We start from the raw sequence: 16,856 nt of genomic DNA on the forward strand, positions 1-16,856 counted from the left end.
TTATGATTTGTCCCTCAAGCAGTTTTATGAGGAAAACCCCATGGTGGACAGGGAGCAGTGGGGAAGAAATAAATGTAGGTAGCCCTTGTCCTTCCTAGCTACTCTGCTAAGGCAATTGCTCAAGCCTTACTATCCATCAAGATCACTCTGTGCTCTATTAACAACACTGTAAAAGATGTCTTTAACATTTTCATGTGTTAATGTATAAATAGGGCTCAATGTATCAGTTTACTTTAAACAGAAAATTAACAACCAATGAAATCGAAATTGATTTCTTCTTGCACTGCCTTGGCAACAAGACAATGAATTGAATTTCACTAGGTTGTGAAAGTACTCCAGTGAACAGTTTAGTATCATGGACTGCCTTTAGTTCTGCCTGTCATTGTAACATGACAGGAGGTACTAAACATAGTGTAGGCACTGATCTCTGAGTCTACAGTGACAAACAAATCATTCAGCAGAAACTAAGCTTATGGCAACTTTAATTGGTTCACGCTGGGGAGTTGATTTTTGGAGACTGCAGTTCCACATTCAAAGTGTGATGTTTTCTCTTCTAGTTTCATGGATACAATATGGGAGATATACCCATCCAAATCTCAGGAACAAATTATTATCTGTATCCTTCAGATGGAGGGCAGATTGAAGTAGAAAAGACAACATTTGAAAAAGGTACATTTTGAAAGCAGCCCTTTAGTGGCTTGGAAGCTATTTACCCATTTCAGGTCACCTTGAGCTCTTGTACTGCTTAGTGTCTGTGATAGCTGAGAGTAGCACATGCCTCCTACTGTTCGTGTATACACCACATTCAACATTTTCTTCTTCACATTCTTCTATTGTAATCGACTCTGTGAGGTACATGCCACCTGAGGAGTTAACTGGGACACACAACAGAAAGGTCCAGTTGTTAAAATATTGAAATATTTCTCTATCATGGGGAAATAGTGTAATAGTAACTGCAATAAACAAGTAGTTGATAATATTAATTACCAGACATAGTATTATTCCAAATTCCAAGCACATACTGTGAGTTAAGAGCAAATTTCTTGTTTGGGCTCTGGTGCGCAGAGCATGGGGCATGCTACTGCTGGTATCCAGTTATTTTAGCAATAGAGAGGTCACCTCTGGATTCAGAAGTCTTTAAAAGGCCAAGGGGCCAATGGGCTGCAGAGAACCTAGTCTGCAAAATCCTAAAGGATAATGCTTAACTCCTCCCAGGGAAATGCAGATAGGGCACCAGGGAACCTATCAGAGGCATTTTGCAGGGCTTATCTCTTCACTGTGTTTTAAGAATCCCTCAGGTGGGTTTGAGGACCCAGGCCTTATTGTACAACTTATTGTCTGACAGGGAGCATGCTCTGTGAAAGCTGTAAATAGGTCAGTGTGGAGGATGTGAGGGACCCTGTTAAATGTCCACAAGATTATGTGCCCCAACAAGGGACAACATGGGCTCCTCCTACCCACGCTCCCACTCTATCCATGATACCAGCCTATCCCTTCCCCTTCCCCTTCCTTGTTCCACTCTTTTTCTTTCCTTCCTTTCTTCCTTCCTTCCTTCCTTCCTTCCTTCCTTCCTTCCTTCCTTCCTTCCTTCCTTCCTTCCTTCCTCCCTCCTTCCCTCCCTCCCCCTTCCTCCCTCCCTCCCCCTTCCTTCTTCCTCCCTCCCTCTCTCCCCCTTCCCCTTCCTCCCTCCCTCCCTCCCTCCCTCCCCCTTCTCCTTCCTTCCTCCCTCCCTCCCCCTTCTCCTTCCTTCCTCCCTCCCTCCCTCCCTCCCCCTTCCTTCCTCCCTCCCTTCCTTCCTTCCTTCCTTCCTTCCTTCCTTCCTTCCTCCCTTTTCATCTGATGACTATCGATTAAATGAGGAAACCATTGCAAGAGTTAGATACTATTCCCTACATGTAATCATGACTCAAGTGGAAGCATCATTAGATAGTACCTGCCACTATCAAATAAAGTATCATACCAGTGATTTTTAAAACAGAAAGACCTGCAATTATTTCATTATTTAAAGAATGTCAGACCATTTTATTATATAAGGTTTGTTTATTTAAAACATGAGATTTTTATTAATGTAAAAGTGTGCATATTTATTTATTTACACTGTCATATGTATTAGTATTTAATATTTTAATATCATCCCTGAGTATAGTGTACAATTATTAGTAATTAAAAATGGATTTATAACTGAGAAAAGCACTAGACTACTTTTATAATGCTATTTGTAATAGTATTTTCAACAATTATTTCTCACTCTTATCGAGATTCGTACATGCACCCTAGCCTGGCAGCTCAGTTGGTTAGAGCATCATTCTTATACACCAAGCTTGCAGGTTTGATCCCCAGTCAGGGCATAAACAAGAATCAACAAATAAATGCGTAGACAAGTGGAACAACAAATCAGTGTTTCTCTCTCTCTCTCTCTCTCTCTCTCCCTCTCTCTCTAAAATCAATCAATAAATTAAAATTTTAGAAAACTGTTTGTACAGTTTTACAACCCTGGCTAGTTGGCTCAGTGGCACAGCGCCGGCCCAGCATGTGGAAGTCTCAGTTTTGATTCCTGGCCAAAGCACATAGGAGAAGCGCTCATCTGCTTCTCCCCCCACTCCCCTCTCCTTTCTCTCTCTCTCTCTTCCCCTCCCACAGCCAAGGCTCCATTGGAGCAAAGTTGGCCCAGGCACTGAGGATGGATGGCTCCATGACCTCTACCTCAGGTGCTAGAATGGCTCCGGTTGCAACAGAGCAACACCCCAGATGAGCAGAGCATCGCCCCTGGTGGGCATGCCAGGTGGATCTTGATCGGGCGCATGCAGGAGTCTGCCTCTCTGCCTCTCCACTTCTAACTTCAGAAAAATACAAAAAATATATATATTTGCATGTGCATACAGTATAGTTTCAATTGATTCATAGTAAATACAGTATTTTCATCCTAATCCTATCAATTTTGAGAGATAATAGTTCAATTAAACTGGATTAAAAATCAAAGAAGAAAGCTGAGAGAGGAGACAAAAATGAGTCACAATACTAGAAGAGATAATGTATTGTTAGGAAAATTCTTACTAGCAATAATAACTACTATAACTAATGTTTATGTAATTCTTTATAAGTTTTAAAACTCTCACATTAGCTATCTCTTGTGATTAAAGTTGAGTATAGGTATATATTAGCCTCTACCAATTTATTTTCTCTTCTGTGATTTGCTTTGAAATATTAATAAAGAGGCTGCAAATATCTCTTTGATCCACCTGCCATTTATTCCTATAATTCCACCATCATTCCTATAGGCATCTTTTTATGAAAAGGGTGACATCCTAGGTATTTCCATTCCCTAGCTTGAATTCTATGCTGCATTATTTTGATTTTTGTCAAGGAGCTTAACAGGGCATTATAATGAGCCCATGTTTGAACCCTGATTCTTCCCCAGGCTCAACTTTTATCAAAGTGAAAGTGAAAAAGGACAAACACAATTTTATAATTCATTTAAAAGACCCTAAGAAAATTATGAAAAAGGAAAAAGAAGAAGGGAATTACTCTTCAGAAGATGAGACAGAAGAAGGAGAGGAAGAACAAAATACTGAAACAGGTAAGCAGAGGCATCTCTGTGGCAGTGTGTGGCCAATACTAAAGCAGGGTGTGCAACCCATCCACATGACAAAAATACATATGCAGCCCTCACATTTAGCATGTAATTTTCCTTATGGTAACCAATGTATGTTTGTCATTCTGGTTATATGCATTTTCCCTAATGTAATGTGTATATATGTATGTGTTATATATGTAGCCCATCTATAGGGGGTTGATTCCTTGATTTGCCCCCTCTGGCCTCCCAGCTTTGACTCCAGTTGTCATACAGAGTCTGCCTATTCTGGCTACCTTTATCTAGGAACATTGATTTTGCAGTGTCCATTCTGGCCTGAATTTTGTTTTATGCACTTGTAATAGATCCTCATTAATTGATTCTCACTGAAGGTTTAACTTCTCTCCAAAATTCATTGCAAATGAGGTGTTTCTGCCTAGGCTCCCTGTAGTATCAAATTTCTTAAGTTGCAAGGACAAGAGAAGAAACCTAAATTTGTCTATGGGCATCTCTACATGTCTATAGATGAGGCTTCTGAATGAATGTCCATTGGTAAGTACACCATGAAACTTCCTGATAATACCATTTAACATCTCTAGCCAACACCCAATGGGGAAACTATTTTTTGCCGAATGTGATGTGGGTTATACCTGAAAAAGAAGATGAGTTAATTAATAAAATGGTTTGGATTCAAGTTAGTAATAGGAACAATAACTAAATCTTGCTAATAAATTTAGTTGTGTTTATAGTATTTTTCCAACTCAAGAACACAAAGTTTGAAAAGTTTGAATGTACCCAGTAACTTAAAACAGAAAAATTTTAATTACTTTTCTTTGTTTTGCTTGATATAAAAATATACAGCTTATTATAAAATGTTAGGGAATGTAGGAATACTTAAAGAAGATAACAGTGGCCAATAACTCTATCACCCCAGTGGTAACCAGTATTTATAGTGTATTTCCTTCTTACTTTACCATGAGCATTTTCTTATTTATTAAACATTCTTTGAAAACAAACTTTTTAAATGATTTTTATTAATTTATTGGTGTATATATCATAATTTACTTAATCAAATTCATACTTTTACATATTTAGCTGATTTCCACTTTGCACTGAGTTTTGCATACATTTCTTTTTAATAAAGTGAAAATGCCTCGATTTGATTTTGTCTTTCAGAAGAATCAAATACAGAGAATATAGCTGTCAGCAAGTTTGGATCTTTTTCTGCCATCTTGGAAAATGGAATCTGCCTCTCAATAAGTTACTATGGATCTAGTGGAAATGCACCAGGTGAAATAGACACAATAGAAAGGATCTGTGTCCCATGGCCAATGGTGTCTGCCAATCCTGTCTTCTCACTTGTTGATAAACATGTTCTGACTTAATGCCCCTCATTTCCTGAAGGGTGGGAATATATGTGAGTGGGTGTACCTATATCTGTGCATACATACATATGCATACATACATAATCTTTCATACATAGAAAATGACAGTGCTTTGAAACAGCATTTATCACATAGACACATAAGATCATATATCTATACATATATATTCCAGTTATCTTTGTTAACTATAAAAATAGTAATTTAGTTGATGTCAAAGAAAGCATGATTCACCCTGGAAGGATAGCTCAGTTGGTTAGAGCTTCATCCCAAAAAGAGAGGTTGCTGGTTCGACCCCTGGTCAGGGCACATACAGGAATAGCTTGATGTTCTCTCTGTCTCTCTCCCTTCCTTTTTCTCTAAAATCAACAAATAAAAATAGAAAAATATAAAGAAAGTATAATGTGCCAAGGAATCCTCTTGGTTTTCTACAGAATAATAGCTTTAGGAATCCTGCAATTATAGAACTACTCAGTGTGCTTCAGAACATTAGTCTAAAAGGAGCCATTCATTGGACATCTTGAAGAATTTCTATACCCCGCTTTTAATGAACAAATCCTCCAACTGGAAGCTATTTCCTTACAAACCACAAAATAATATGTCACTTTACCAAGAACTAATTAGGAAATCTTGTGGGTTTCATGCATTTTACAGGGATCTAACCACAACTGATTTTTTTAAAAAGCTGTACAAAATCAAAATATAATCCCTATGCAATAGAGCCTTAAAACTGTGTAGACTGTGGTGATTTAACGATCTGCCTTACTATGGACTTCCATTTCTGCAAGATATTATTTACATGGATGGTTATAATTCTGTATCTTCCTTGTGCCAAAAATTGTAATACTCTAATGAGTTAAAGAGCCCATTAAATTTGTTAGTATTTTTGTTTTGTTGGGGGTGTTGTCTTTTAATTTTGTATTTGATTCTTTCTAAAATGCACTTGTAGGAATCATTTGGTGCCTAAAAGATTATGTATTAAAATTCATTGTCATGCACAATCACTAAAAAATTTATCCCCTCTGAACAGAGGATATCATTTTAGATTAAAATATTTACATTTTACTCTCTATCGACTACTTTGCTGCTATTTCCGGAATTTCTTATTCTTGATTTAATCTTTAAGTTATCATGCAATCATTCCATTTAAAACAAATGTTGCTGATTTCAGGTTGTAAATACTGTATTTGAAAATGTTTAGTGTGTATAAGTAATGTTTTACTTTCTGTGTATTAAAAAAGGTGAAGGCATGAGTCTTTGCAAACAAATATATTATAACTTCCTTATAATACTAATATTTGAGAACTTTTACCTGCTAATGGTTAAGTAGTTTTCCCATTCAGTTCTCTCCCCCTTGAGTTCTCTAGAACTTGTTCATCTTGCCTAACTCAAACTTTATGCCATTGATTAGTGACTCCCATTTAGTACTTCTCCCCACAGTCCCTGGCAACCACCATTCCACTCAGAAGGAATTTGACTGTTTTAGATAGTTCACATAAGAGGAATCATGCAGTACTTGTTTTTCCGTGACTGGTTTATTTCACTAAATATAATATCCTCAAGGATCATTCTTGGTGCCACATACTGCAGAATTTTCTTCTTCTTTTTAAGACTTGAATGATATATAGATACCACATTTTATTTATCCAGTCATCTGGCAATGGACATTTAGGTTGTTTCCACATCTTGACCACTCTGTTCTTTTTGGACCTTTTAATTCTTCAAATGAACTATGCTTTCTCTTATCTATAACACACTATCTCATGCTGGCTTCATAAGGCCTTTTCTGTTTCCTTTATTATTTCCCCACAGCTCCAAATATTTTGTATGTAAGTGTCTTAATAAATCTGTCTCATCCCTGGCTGTGTTGCTCAGTGGACCGACCATCATCCCAGCACACTGAGGTCACTGGTTCTATCCCTGGTCAGGGCACATACAAAAAGCAGCCAATGAATGCACAGCTTGATGGAATAACTAAGTGGTACAATGAGTTGATGCTTCTTGCTATTGCTCTCTCTCCTTTTCCCCCATTCCTTCATCTCTCAAATCAATAGAAAAATTAAAATAAATATATAAATATGTCTCAATTAAATGAAGAGATTGTTACTGGCCTATCATTCAGAGTTTACAATCTAGATGGGAAAGTAAGAACATGTGAAATAATGACTCCATCAAATATATCATTGTATTAAGTATTTCAAATAGTTTAGCTATAATCCTGGCTTTCAAATCAACTACAATACCACTGAAGTCTATTCAACTGATAAATCCACTGAGCAAGGTAAAAATTGTTGCCAACTTGTATAATTGTTTGAGGCACAAAATTTATTTAACAAAATATCAAATATGAATGTCTAATTCCCTTGTTTTCTCCTTTTTATTTTTATAGAGGACAAGGATCCTAAGTTGGAAGCACTGTTGAATATCCCATCAGCACTTGTTCCTACAGTAATTCCTGTTATAGAGCCTGTTTCTCAATCCAAAGGAAAAGGGAAAACAAAAGGCAAAGAAAAACCCAAAGAATCTCTTAAAGAAGAGGAGTACCCAAAAGAAGAAGAGAAAAAGGTGAATGGACCTTCTATAGATTATAAACTCTGCCTCTGCCTCAGTGTCAATTCTTTAAAAATCATGAGTTTTATTAATAGTCTTATTGCAGTGCATATATTTTATTGTGCAGATGCATTAGCATTTCTTGAAGTTTCAATTTTGAATGAACAAGAAGAGATTTGCACACAGGAGTTGTATTTCTATACCGGGAGACATACTGCCATATACAAACAGTCCCAGGTCACTCATTCTAAACTCAGAGTAACTAGTTCAATCTTTTTCCCACCCTTGTTCATGGGTATTCTTTGCTTTAGGTTGGTCAAGTTCTATCATTCCTTATTTTAAATTATTTCTTTAGTTCCAATGAGAAAAATAGAAGAAAAGAATCTATAAATAGTGAAAACACTTCTATTTGGGAGTCTTGGACGTAGATAATGTGCTAAGAGTTCGGCAAGACAAAGGACAACCCACTTCCGTTAAAAGAGTGGTTTACCCTCTGTCTCCAAGGCTTCACCAAATACACACACACACTTTGCCTCTAACCATTTTCCTAAGAGAAAATAACAGATCAAAAGAGGTTCCAAAGAGGGAAAGAAGGAAACCACTGATCAAATTTTCATTCTTTTGGTATTTACTACTACAGTTGTGCAGGTTGTACAATGTACAATTACCAAACTTATCAGAAGAAAATGTGTTAAAAAGTGATCAGGAACCTGGATTTCAGACCCTGGCCCTTTAAGAGTTGTGGAGTTTGAATAATACTTGGCCTTCTCTCCATATTTACATAGCTCTACTAGATCAATTTCCCAAGCTGGGACTTTTGACCCTTGTTAAGTAAAAATGTTCAAGTGTTGAACAGAATAATCCCAAGTTATTCATTAATTTGGCTGAAAGCAATTTGGTAACAAATTGGTTCACCCAACATTTTTTTAATTGACATACTGGATGGGTGGGTATAATTACTGGGTTTGTGTGTAATGACAGATTTGTCATGACAGGTTCATGTCTTTGAACATTATTGTTCACTTTATAGAATTTTATAAGGTTTTTCTTCCTAATTTTACTGTGTGTTTTTAATTGATCTTCCACCTAACTCTTCAGATTTTATTCTCTGTTAGTAACAAAGACATAACAACTTAAGTGATCGATAATAAAAGACTAGTCAGAATAAACTGAAAAGCAGCAATGGGAGGTCAGCTGGTATGATTTTAGTGGCTAATGAAAGACAGCTCAGGGGAACAACTGAAATTATTACCATTAGGGACTGGATGTGTGCTTTCCAATACCTCATTCTGGAGCTCACATAACCAAACAAGGTATCAGGGATAGTTAGCAGAAAATTAATTAGTATTTTTAAGTAAACACATCTAAACCTTTATTAATTTGTAAATACACTTTTAATTTTATATTACTTTCTTTTTACTTAATACAAAAGAAATATATGCTCATTATAGAAAAATAAAGACACATATCATGATAGCATAATTCCTCTATCATTCAAACTGCAAGAATTGCACAAAGAAGGTAGTAGGGATGCTGGTCTGTCCTTACATACATACATGCAAACAGAGGCACCTGTCAAGGCCTAATTCAAACCCCCACTCCTCCACGGTGTTCCTAACTATTGTCATTAACTTTGATAATGCCCTTTTCTGAGGAAAGATGTGCCAACCATTTGGTACTATAATTTACTGTTTCACGTATCTGTGTGCCATTCTAAAAACAGGATATAAATTGCAAAAAAAGTAGAGACTCATCGTATGGGCTTCATTGCAGGGCCCATAGTCCTGGGTAAGTCATACCCTAAGCACTCAGTAGGTTCTTGCCAACTCTTAGTAAATCAATATCATTTATAAAAAGGCAAACAATTATTCACATGTTAAATTCTTTACAGGAAGAAGTAGAACCAGAACCTGTTTTACAAGAGACTGTTTTTGTTCCCACCTTCCAAAGCCTAAATGTGTCTTGCCCCAATGGGCTTCTAGTGACCTTCATTGGGCAAGAGTCAACAAGTGAGTGCTAACTGGGCTGGGACAGTAAAGCAGGGGGGCAGGGGGTGGCAAAAGTCATAGAGAAACAGTTAAATCACCATTGAAATTGTGCATTTTCCTGCTATTTAAAATATAATTGTTGATAATGAACAGTAGGCTAATTATTAATAATAAGAAGAATTTTTGAGCACTTACTGGGGACCAGGCACTATTTAAGTACTTACCGTATATGACAAAATACAACTGCTATAAACTAAGCCCTAATAATTCCACTTAACAAAATAAAGAAATTGAGGCTTCAGGAGGTTCAGTAACTTGCCCAAGATCACTCAAGTCCTAAGTGACAGAAATAAAATGTTATTCTTGATCCATCACGCCAAAGCAAGTGCTCTTAACAACTACTGTGTGGCCCTGTCTTTCTGCCTCTCCAAAGGGCCACAAGTCTGATCCAGGTTGCTGCTCTGAGCAAAACAAAGGACAGTGAGATAAGTACAGGTTAAATGGGTCAAGAAAATCTGTTTTATTCCCACATGATTTTGTAGTCTGTTATTTCTATTAATTTTGTACATGGCTTCTAAGCTATTAAGATGAATAAATAAGGCCCTGGCCAGTTGGCTCAGTGGATAGAGTGTCAGCCTGGCATGTGGATGTTCTGGGATTGATCTCTAGTCAGGGCACACAGGAGAAACAACCATCTCCTTCTCTTTTCCTCATCTCCCCCTTCTCTCTCTCTTCCCCTCTTTCAGCCAGTGGTTCAACTGGTTCAAAATAGGTCCCAAGCACTGAAGATAGCTCGGCTGATTCAAGCATTGGCCCCAGATGGGGATTGCCAAGTAGATCCTGGTCAGGGTGCATGCGAGAGTCTGTCTCTCTATCTCCTGTCCTCTCAAAAGGAAAAAGATGAATAAAAAAGTATAAGTGAACTTATTTAATTAATCGGATGCACCACCTACACTGGTGATTGAGTCTGAATATTATTTAAATGGAGACCCACTATTGTAAAGGTAGGAGGGTAGAGCAAAATAAGCATGGAACTAGGACTTGAGTTCTAACCAACTCTATGGCCCTTTCTTACTGTCTCTGGACCATGTTTTGTCATCTGATAACTGTTATATCGGTGGAACCTGACTTTTTAACAAACAGAAATCCTCTTTATTATACTTCCCTTATGTATACCATATTTGGAAAGTGTATCTTTCAAAAGAAAAGAGTATGCCCATTAAAAATAATTTAATGTCATATTCACTTGTGAGACAAATGAAAAAAAACTAAATGTTGTGGTTGATTTCTTTAGTCTCAATATTCCTTTTTACATATTAGATTTTATGGATTATTAAAAATAGATGATGGACCCTCGTTTTTATTTCCAAGGATCCCTAGTGGTCCAAGTTCTCCATGATGGGATCCGCTGTGTGTAGTACCTAGACTAATGAGGGTCTTTCAGAGTTAAAGATGCTATAAGTGTACTAAGAAGGGTATTGTTCTCAAGTTCACGGACATTTTGCTTGTTTGCTTGGTCCTATTATTAATACTTGTTTCACCTGTTTTTTCTATTAGTTTTATTATAAAGTTTGATATTTTTATCCTTATGTCTAAGTAGACAATGTGATTAATAATGACTCTGCCTGGAACATATAATATTTTTAAAATCTTTCATATATTATAAATATTCTAATTCAAGCCTGAACATAATTACAAAATAAATTCCAAAGAAGCAATACCTTCATCAGAGTCAGCCGTGAACATAGAGAAGGTCACGTGGTGAGAGAAGAAAGAGATTAGACTTGAGTTCTTTCCTGGGTGACTTTGGGCAAGTCATGACCCCTCCCCACCTGAATTTCTTCATTTATAAAATAATGTCATATACTAAACAGACTTCATATAAGTATTAAATGAGAAAATATTTCTAACATGGAGCATATTATTCCAATATTAGGTTTTGGGTTTGAGTTTTGGTCTTGGTCCTGGTTGCAGTGGCTGTTCTTATAGATAAGAAAATGGTTAAGCACAGAGACCTGACTCAAAGCCCAGTTCTGCCATTTGTGGCTCTTTGACCTTGGAGAAGTTATAACCCTTCCAGGATTCCACTTCTCATCTGAAAACTCTGGAAAGTGAAAGTGCCTGCCTTAAAGGGTTGTTGAGATGGGCTGAATCAAACATGCACACAAAGCATTTAGCATATGGAAACACCTCAATAAATGGTTGTTATTTTATCATTACTATTACTTCAGTCACTTAAAGGGTGTCATGAAGGGCCCTCCTCCCAAAATATTTTCCCACCAGCCTGATATAGTCTTTGAAATGCCACCATTACATGTTAATAAACCACTTTATAAATTGAGAAGAGGAAATTATTCAGTGATCAGAAACCTAGCCGCTGCTTGTTGTATGCCAAAAATTCTCAGTAATAGTACTTTCTTTTGAATTTAACAAGTGCTTTTCTCCTTGGTTGCCAGATTTAAGAGTAGCGCTGTGAGAAAAACCTGGATTTAGTTAGAGATGAGGGGGTTATATTAACTTTGAAGGATAATGAATGATTTAGAAAGGGCAAGCCTGAGTGAGTGATGTCCCCTGGGACTCTGGGCAACCAGAGGATAGACACTAGGGAAGTATTTTGAACATCCAGGGGCAAGAGCTTACTCACAGATGACAGAAAAGGGAACATCTAAGGCAGCTTTTTTCCTAATTTTGCCCTGGTATGTTCCAGACTTCATCAGAGGGAATGGCTTACACCTAGAGAAAGTGCCTGTTTAAGTGCTTATAGATGACCTTCCTTACTACATTTGACTGTATGTAACAAGGCAGTGAAGAACCAGTACTCTGGGCCATCTGTCATGTATGGAAATTATCCTATTACCTATATGCAGCCAGGAGAATAAAAACAAGCTGAGCAAGAAGATAAAATCCCTGCCACACAGCATTGCCTGGTTCACAGTAAGGCTTGTTTTTCTTTAAGATATAGATGTTATGGGTGAGGAACCTACTTGGAACATCATGATCCGACAGAGCTACCCCCAGAAGGTGAAGCACTATGAGTTCTACAAGACAGTGATACCACCCGTGGAGCAGGAGGCATCAAGAGTTATCACCAGTCAAGGCACTGTGATTAAGTACATGTTGGATGGATCCACACAGGTAAGAGAATATGTGAGATAAATCACTCTTTCCTGCTACAAAGTAAAATATAGAAAAGCTATGGGCAAGGAACAGTATTATGACATAGAAGAGAGACAACTCACTTGAAAATGGAATGACACTTGAAAATAACAAAAAAGGAATAATATAGTTGGAAGAAAACACAACATTTGTGCCATACAGGATACAAATAAACTTCCTGTTCTGCATATGACCCAATATTACAGAGTTGACCTCATCTCCCTCTCAAAGCATCTTAAAAAAATAGAATAATACTTTTAAATATTAAATTTATAACTACTGGAGAACAACAAAATGTGTCATTAATGGATCAGGAGAGTGGAGGAATTCCTAGAATGTCAAGTAAGATGGAATTCAACAGGTAGAGAAACAAATGCAAAGTTTAAAACCCTACAGTGAGACCCTGGCTGGTTGGCTCAGCAGTAAAGCATAAGCCTAGCATGTGGAAGTCCCAGGTTTGATTCCCGGCCAGGGCACATAGGAGAAGCGCCCATCTGTTTTGCCACCCTTCCCCCTCTCCTTCCTCTCTATCTCTATCTTCCCCTCCCACAGCCAAGGCTCCATTGGAGCAAAGTTGGCCCAGGCACTGAGGACGGCTCCATGGCCTCTGCCTCAGGCGCTGGAATAGCTCCAGCCGCAATGGAGCAACGCCCCAGATGGGCAGAGCATCGCCCCCTGGTGGACATGCCAGGTGGATACGGTTGGGTGTATGTAGGAGTTCGTCTGCCTCCCTGCTTCTAACTTTGGAAAAATACAAAACAAAACAAAAAAAGGTAAAAAGGAAAAAAACCCACAGTGAAATTTATAAATGGGACTTTTAACACAGACATTTCACAGATGGAGCTCTGGGCTCAGAAATCAGGGCAATGTCCACCTCTACCTGGAGGGTTGAAACCAGAAACCATAATACCCAGAAGCTGTTGCCTGCCTCCATCCGTCCCCAGTGGTCACAGGGAAGGGGTTCTTCTGACAAGACAATACACCAGGAAGTGAAAAGGAGTGAGAAATACAAGCATGCACTCAACAATCATCAATTTGGGCAAAAACCAACCCCATGAAAGTAAAACACAAATTTCAATATATTAAATGGCATCTAAAACTAAGAATAACTAGAGAAACTAAAAACCTTAAAGTAATATACACTGAGACTTGAGAGTTTCCAGTCCATAAAATAACAATTTTTTAAAGTTTCTATGGAGGCTCTGGCCAGTTGGCTCAGCAGTAGAGCGTTGGCCTGGTGTGTGAAAGTCTGGAGTTCAATTCCCAGTCAGGGCACACAGGAGAAGCAACCATCTGCTTCTCCATCCCTTCTCTCTCTCTCTCTTCTCCTCCCACAGCTATGGCTCAAATTGAGCAAGTTAGCCCCAGGCACTGAGGAGGGCTGCATGACCTCGCCTCAGGTGCTGAAATAGTTCTGTTGCCAAGCAAGGGAGCAGCAGCCCCAGATGGGCAGAGCATCTCCCTGTAGGGGGACTTGCCTGGTGGATCCCAGGCAAGGTACATGCAGGAGTCTGTCTCTCTGCCTCCCTGCCTCTCACTTAATAAAAATATAAAAGTTGCTATAGAAAAAAAATATCAAGAGTTCTTAAATATTAAAAATAACAGTTGTGAAAGATGGGGGAAGAGATGGATTATGAAGAATAGGAAAGTTAAGAGACATGGAAAAGGGATCTAAATGAAGGAAATCTAAGGGATCTAATCTAAGAAGGAAATACTTACAATGAAGGGGGGAAATAATGAAAGAAATAATATAGTAAAATTTCCCAGAGTTTAAAAAGTACTTCATATTAAACAGGACAACCAAGTGCGCAAATCAGGACTGATCTTAATTGTTAAAAGATTATTTAGAGATATCACAGTGCAATTTTAGGACTGCATAGGACGATCTCAAAACCTTCCTGAGAAAGCCAGTTACCTTTAAAAGAATTAAGATGGTCATTAGACTTCTTATTAACAACATGGATGGTTCTTGTCTTGTTCACTGGGAGACTACAAATACTGATACTGGATAGATTATATATTCCTAGTTCCTCTAGATAGATACTAATAGAAGCTAAACATTTAAATATGTGATAAAGTTTTAAATGTAGTCATTAGAAATTTTGAAACAGTGGATAATTTCCTAATTACATAGGAGAAGGGTAAATAAAGCAAAAATATTTTTAAGTCAATCTAATAAAAAACAGGAAATGAAAAGAAAACAAATAGCTTAGAAGGTAAATGGAAAACAAAGTAATATTTTTGTGCTGGTTATTGAGCTACTATATTGTCTCTGAGCTCCAAATTGACCTTCTGTCATATGCTTTATGATGCCACGCAAGCAGCGTTCTTTGGATTATTTTGTAACCTACTTCAGTTTGACATCCAGTGTCAGTTGTTAACCGGCCTCTACCTTGCTTACAAAAATGCTGGACTTGGGCCTTTCTTTCAGATTCTCTTCGCAGACGGCGCTGTGAGCAGTAGTCTCAATGCAGGACCTGTCTGTCCTCCGGCTGAAATGCCAGCAAGCCCTCACAGTGGAGAACTGGTGGACTCGGTTTCTCAGCAAAAATCAGAAACAGCAACGTCAGAGATTGTCATCACAAAGAAAGGTGATATAGCCAAAGCCTCTCTAGAATGGCTTTAATTAATCAAGTGCTTAATAAATGTTCAGTATCATAACTCATATTTCTCATCTTTTATGACTATATTTATATACACATATACTATATATGTGTGAATTTTAATTGGAATCACAGCATAACATACTGTTTCATTCATTTTTCTTTTCTCTTAGTAAGAACTAAGGAACACATTATTATGTCATTAGGTACTCACACACAGCATTAGCTTTCATGGCTGCTATTTTTGGATTGGTTGAGCATATTGGCATTGAGGTTCTGGGTAATCATCTCTGTGGTTCTCTTGACATTATCATCAGAGTTGCAAGAAGGTCATGTCACCTCCAGGCATGAATTCCTTTTATAGTAACTTCCAAAGCAGAAAGGAAAGAGGGTTTCCATAAGAGCTTTCAAGTGTCTCTCTTTATCAGAAAGGAAACTATTTCCAGATTCTGCTAGGCCTTCCCATGGATCTCCCCTTGTATCTCACTGAGTAGATCTGGTCAGGGACCTAGGCTGGGAAAACAGGATGTGACACTTTTGACTTTTTTCTCCGGAAATGAGCACTTCTAGTAGGGAAAAGAAGATAGATTAGAGTTGGTTTAAATTAACGGTGTTAGCCATAATCTGAATTACAAACAGTTCTCCTCTGAGACATTGCCAATTTACACCCCTGCCTGCAGCACAGTATGAAAACACCTACTTCCTCATACCCTGCCAGTGCTGGGATTACTACTGTTTTCACCTTATTCAATTTGATAAACATGCATTTTATTATTATCTAAATTTGTATTTCTTTTATTTATTTATTTTTCTTCTTTTCCAAGTGAGAGGAGGATAGATAAGAGACAGTCTCCCATAAGCACCCCAACTAGGATCCACCCAGCAACCCCTGTCTGGGGCCAATGCTCTGCCCATCTGGGGCCATGCTCACAACCAAGATATTTTTAGCGGATGAGGAAGGAGAAGAGAGAAAGGGAAAAGGGAGGAGTAGAGAACAGTCACTTCTTCTGTGTGCCCTGACTGGTAATCGAACCCAGGACATCTACACACCAGGCCAATCAATACTCTACCACTGAGCCAACCAGTGAGGGCCTGAATTTGCATTTCTTTGATTACTAATGAGATTAAACATTTAAAGATGCTTATTCATTTTTTATCCTTTTTTCAAATTTTCTATTCACATCTTTATTTAGTTTACTATTAGAATATCATCATTTATATATTTATTTTTAAGAGATTTTTATATATAGTAGATGTGTGTACCAGACACAATTCAGAATACTTTAAAACACAGGGTGAGCCAAAAGTAGGTTTACAGTTTGTTCATATGAGAAAGAATGCAAAAATTAATAAATAATAATAAAGGAATAAACTGTTGCATGGATTCACAGCTATAAATCTATGCTTGACCCACTCTGTATTAAATCAGCTAATTGTCATATCTACCCTATGAAGTACATATTTTAATAATCCCAATCTACAGATGAGGAAATTGTGACACAGAGAAGTTAAGAAACTTCTTTGAAATCTCTTAACTCAGGGGTCGGGAACCTATAGCTCATGAGCCAGATGTGGCTCTTTTGATGGCTGCATCTGGCTTGCAGAC

General features: G+C 37.7%; 1 protein-coding gene across 1 annotated transcript in view; it reads left to right on the forward strand.

Moving 5' to 3' along the window:
• Window positions 1-16,856, forward strand: part of SPAG17 (sperm associated antigen 17) — a 260,213-nt gene that overhangs the window by 158,540 nt on the left and 84,817 nt on the right. The window contains exons 22-28 of the mRNA XM_066377314.1: window positions 558-669; window positions 3,419-3,577; window positions 4,748-4,861; window positions 7,343-7,518; window positions 9,395-9,512; window positions 12,448-12,626; window positions 15,079-15,238. Of these exons, the coding sequence (XP_066233411.1) occupies window positions 558-669; window positions 3,419-3,577; window positions 4,748-4,861; window positions 7,343-7,518; window positions 9,395-9,512; window positions 12,448-12,626; window positions 15,079-15,238 (1,018 nt within the window). The remainder of the gene's footprint in view (window positions 1-557; window positions 670-3,418; window positions 3,578-4,747; window positions 4,862-7,342; window positions 7,519-9,394; window positions 9,513-12,447; window positions 12,627-15,078; window positions 15,239-16,856) is intronic.

Source organism: Saccopteryx leptura, chromosome 3 (genome assembly GCF_036850995.1).
Source record: "Saccopteryx leptura isolate mSacLep1 chromosome 3, mSacLep1_pri_phased_curated, whole genome shotgun sequence".
NCBI classification, from domain to species: domain Eukaryota; kingdom Metazoa; phylum Chordata; class Mammalia; order Chiroptera; family Emballonuridae; genus Saccopteryx; species Saccopteryx leptura.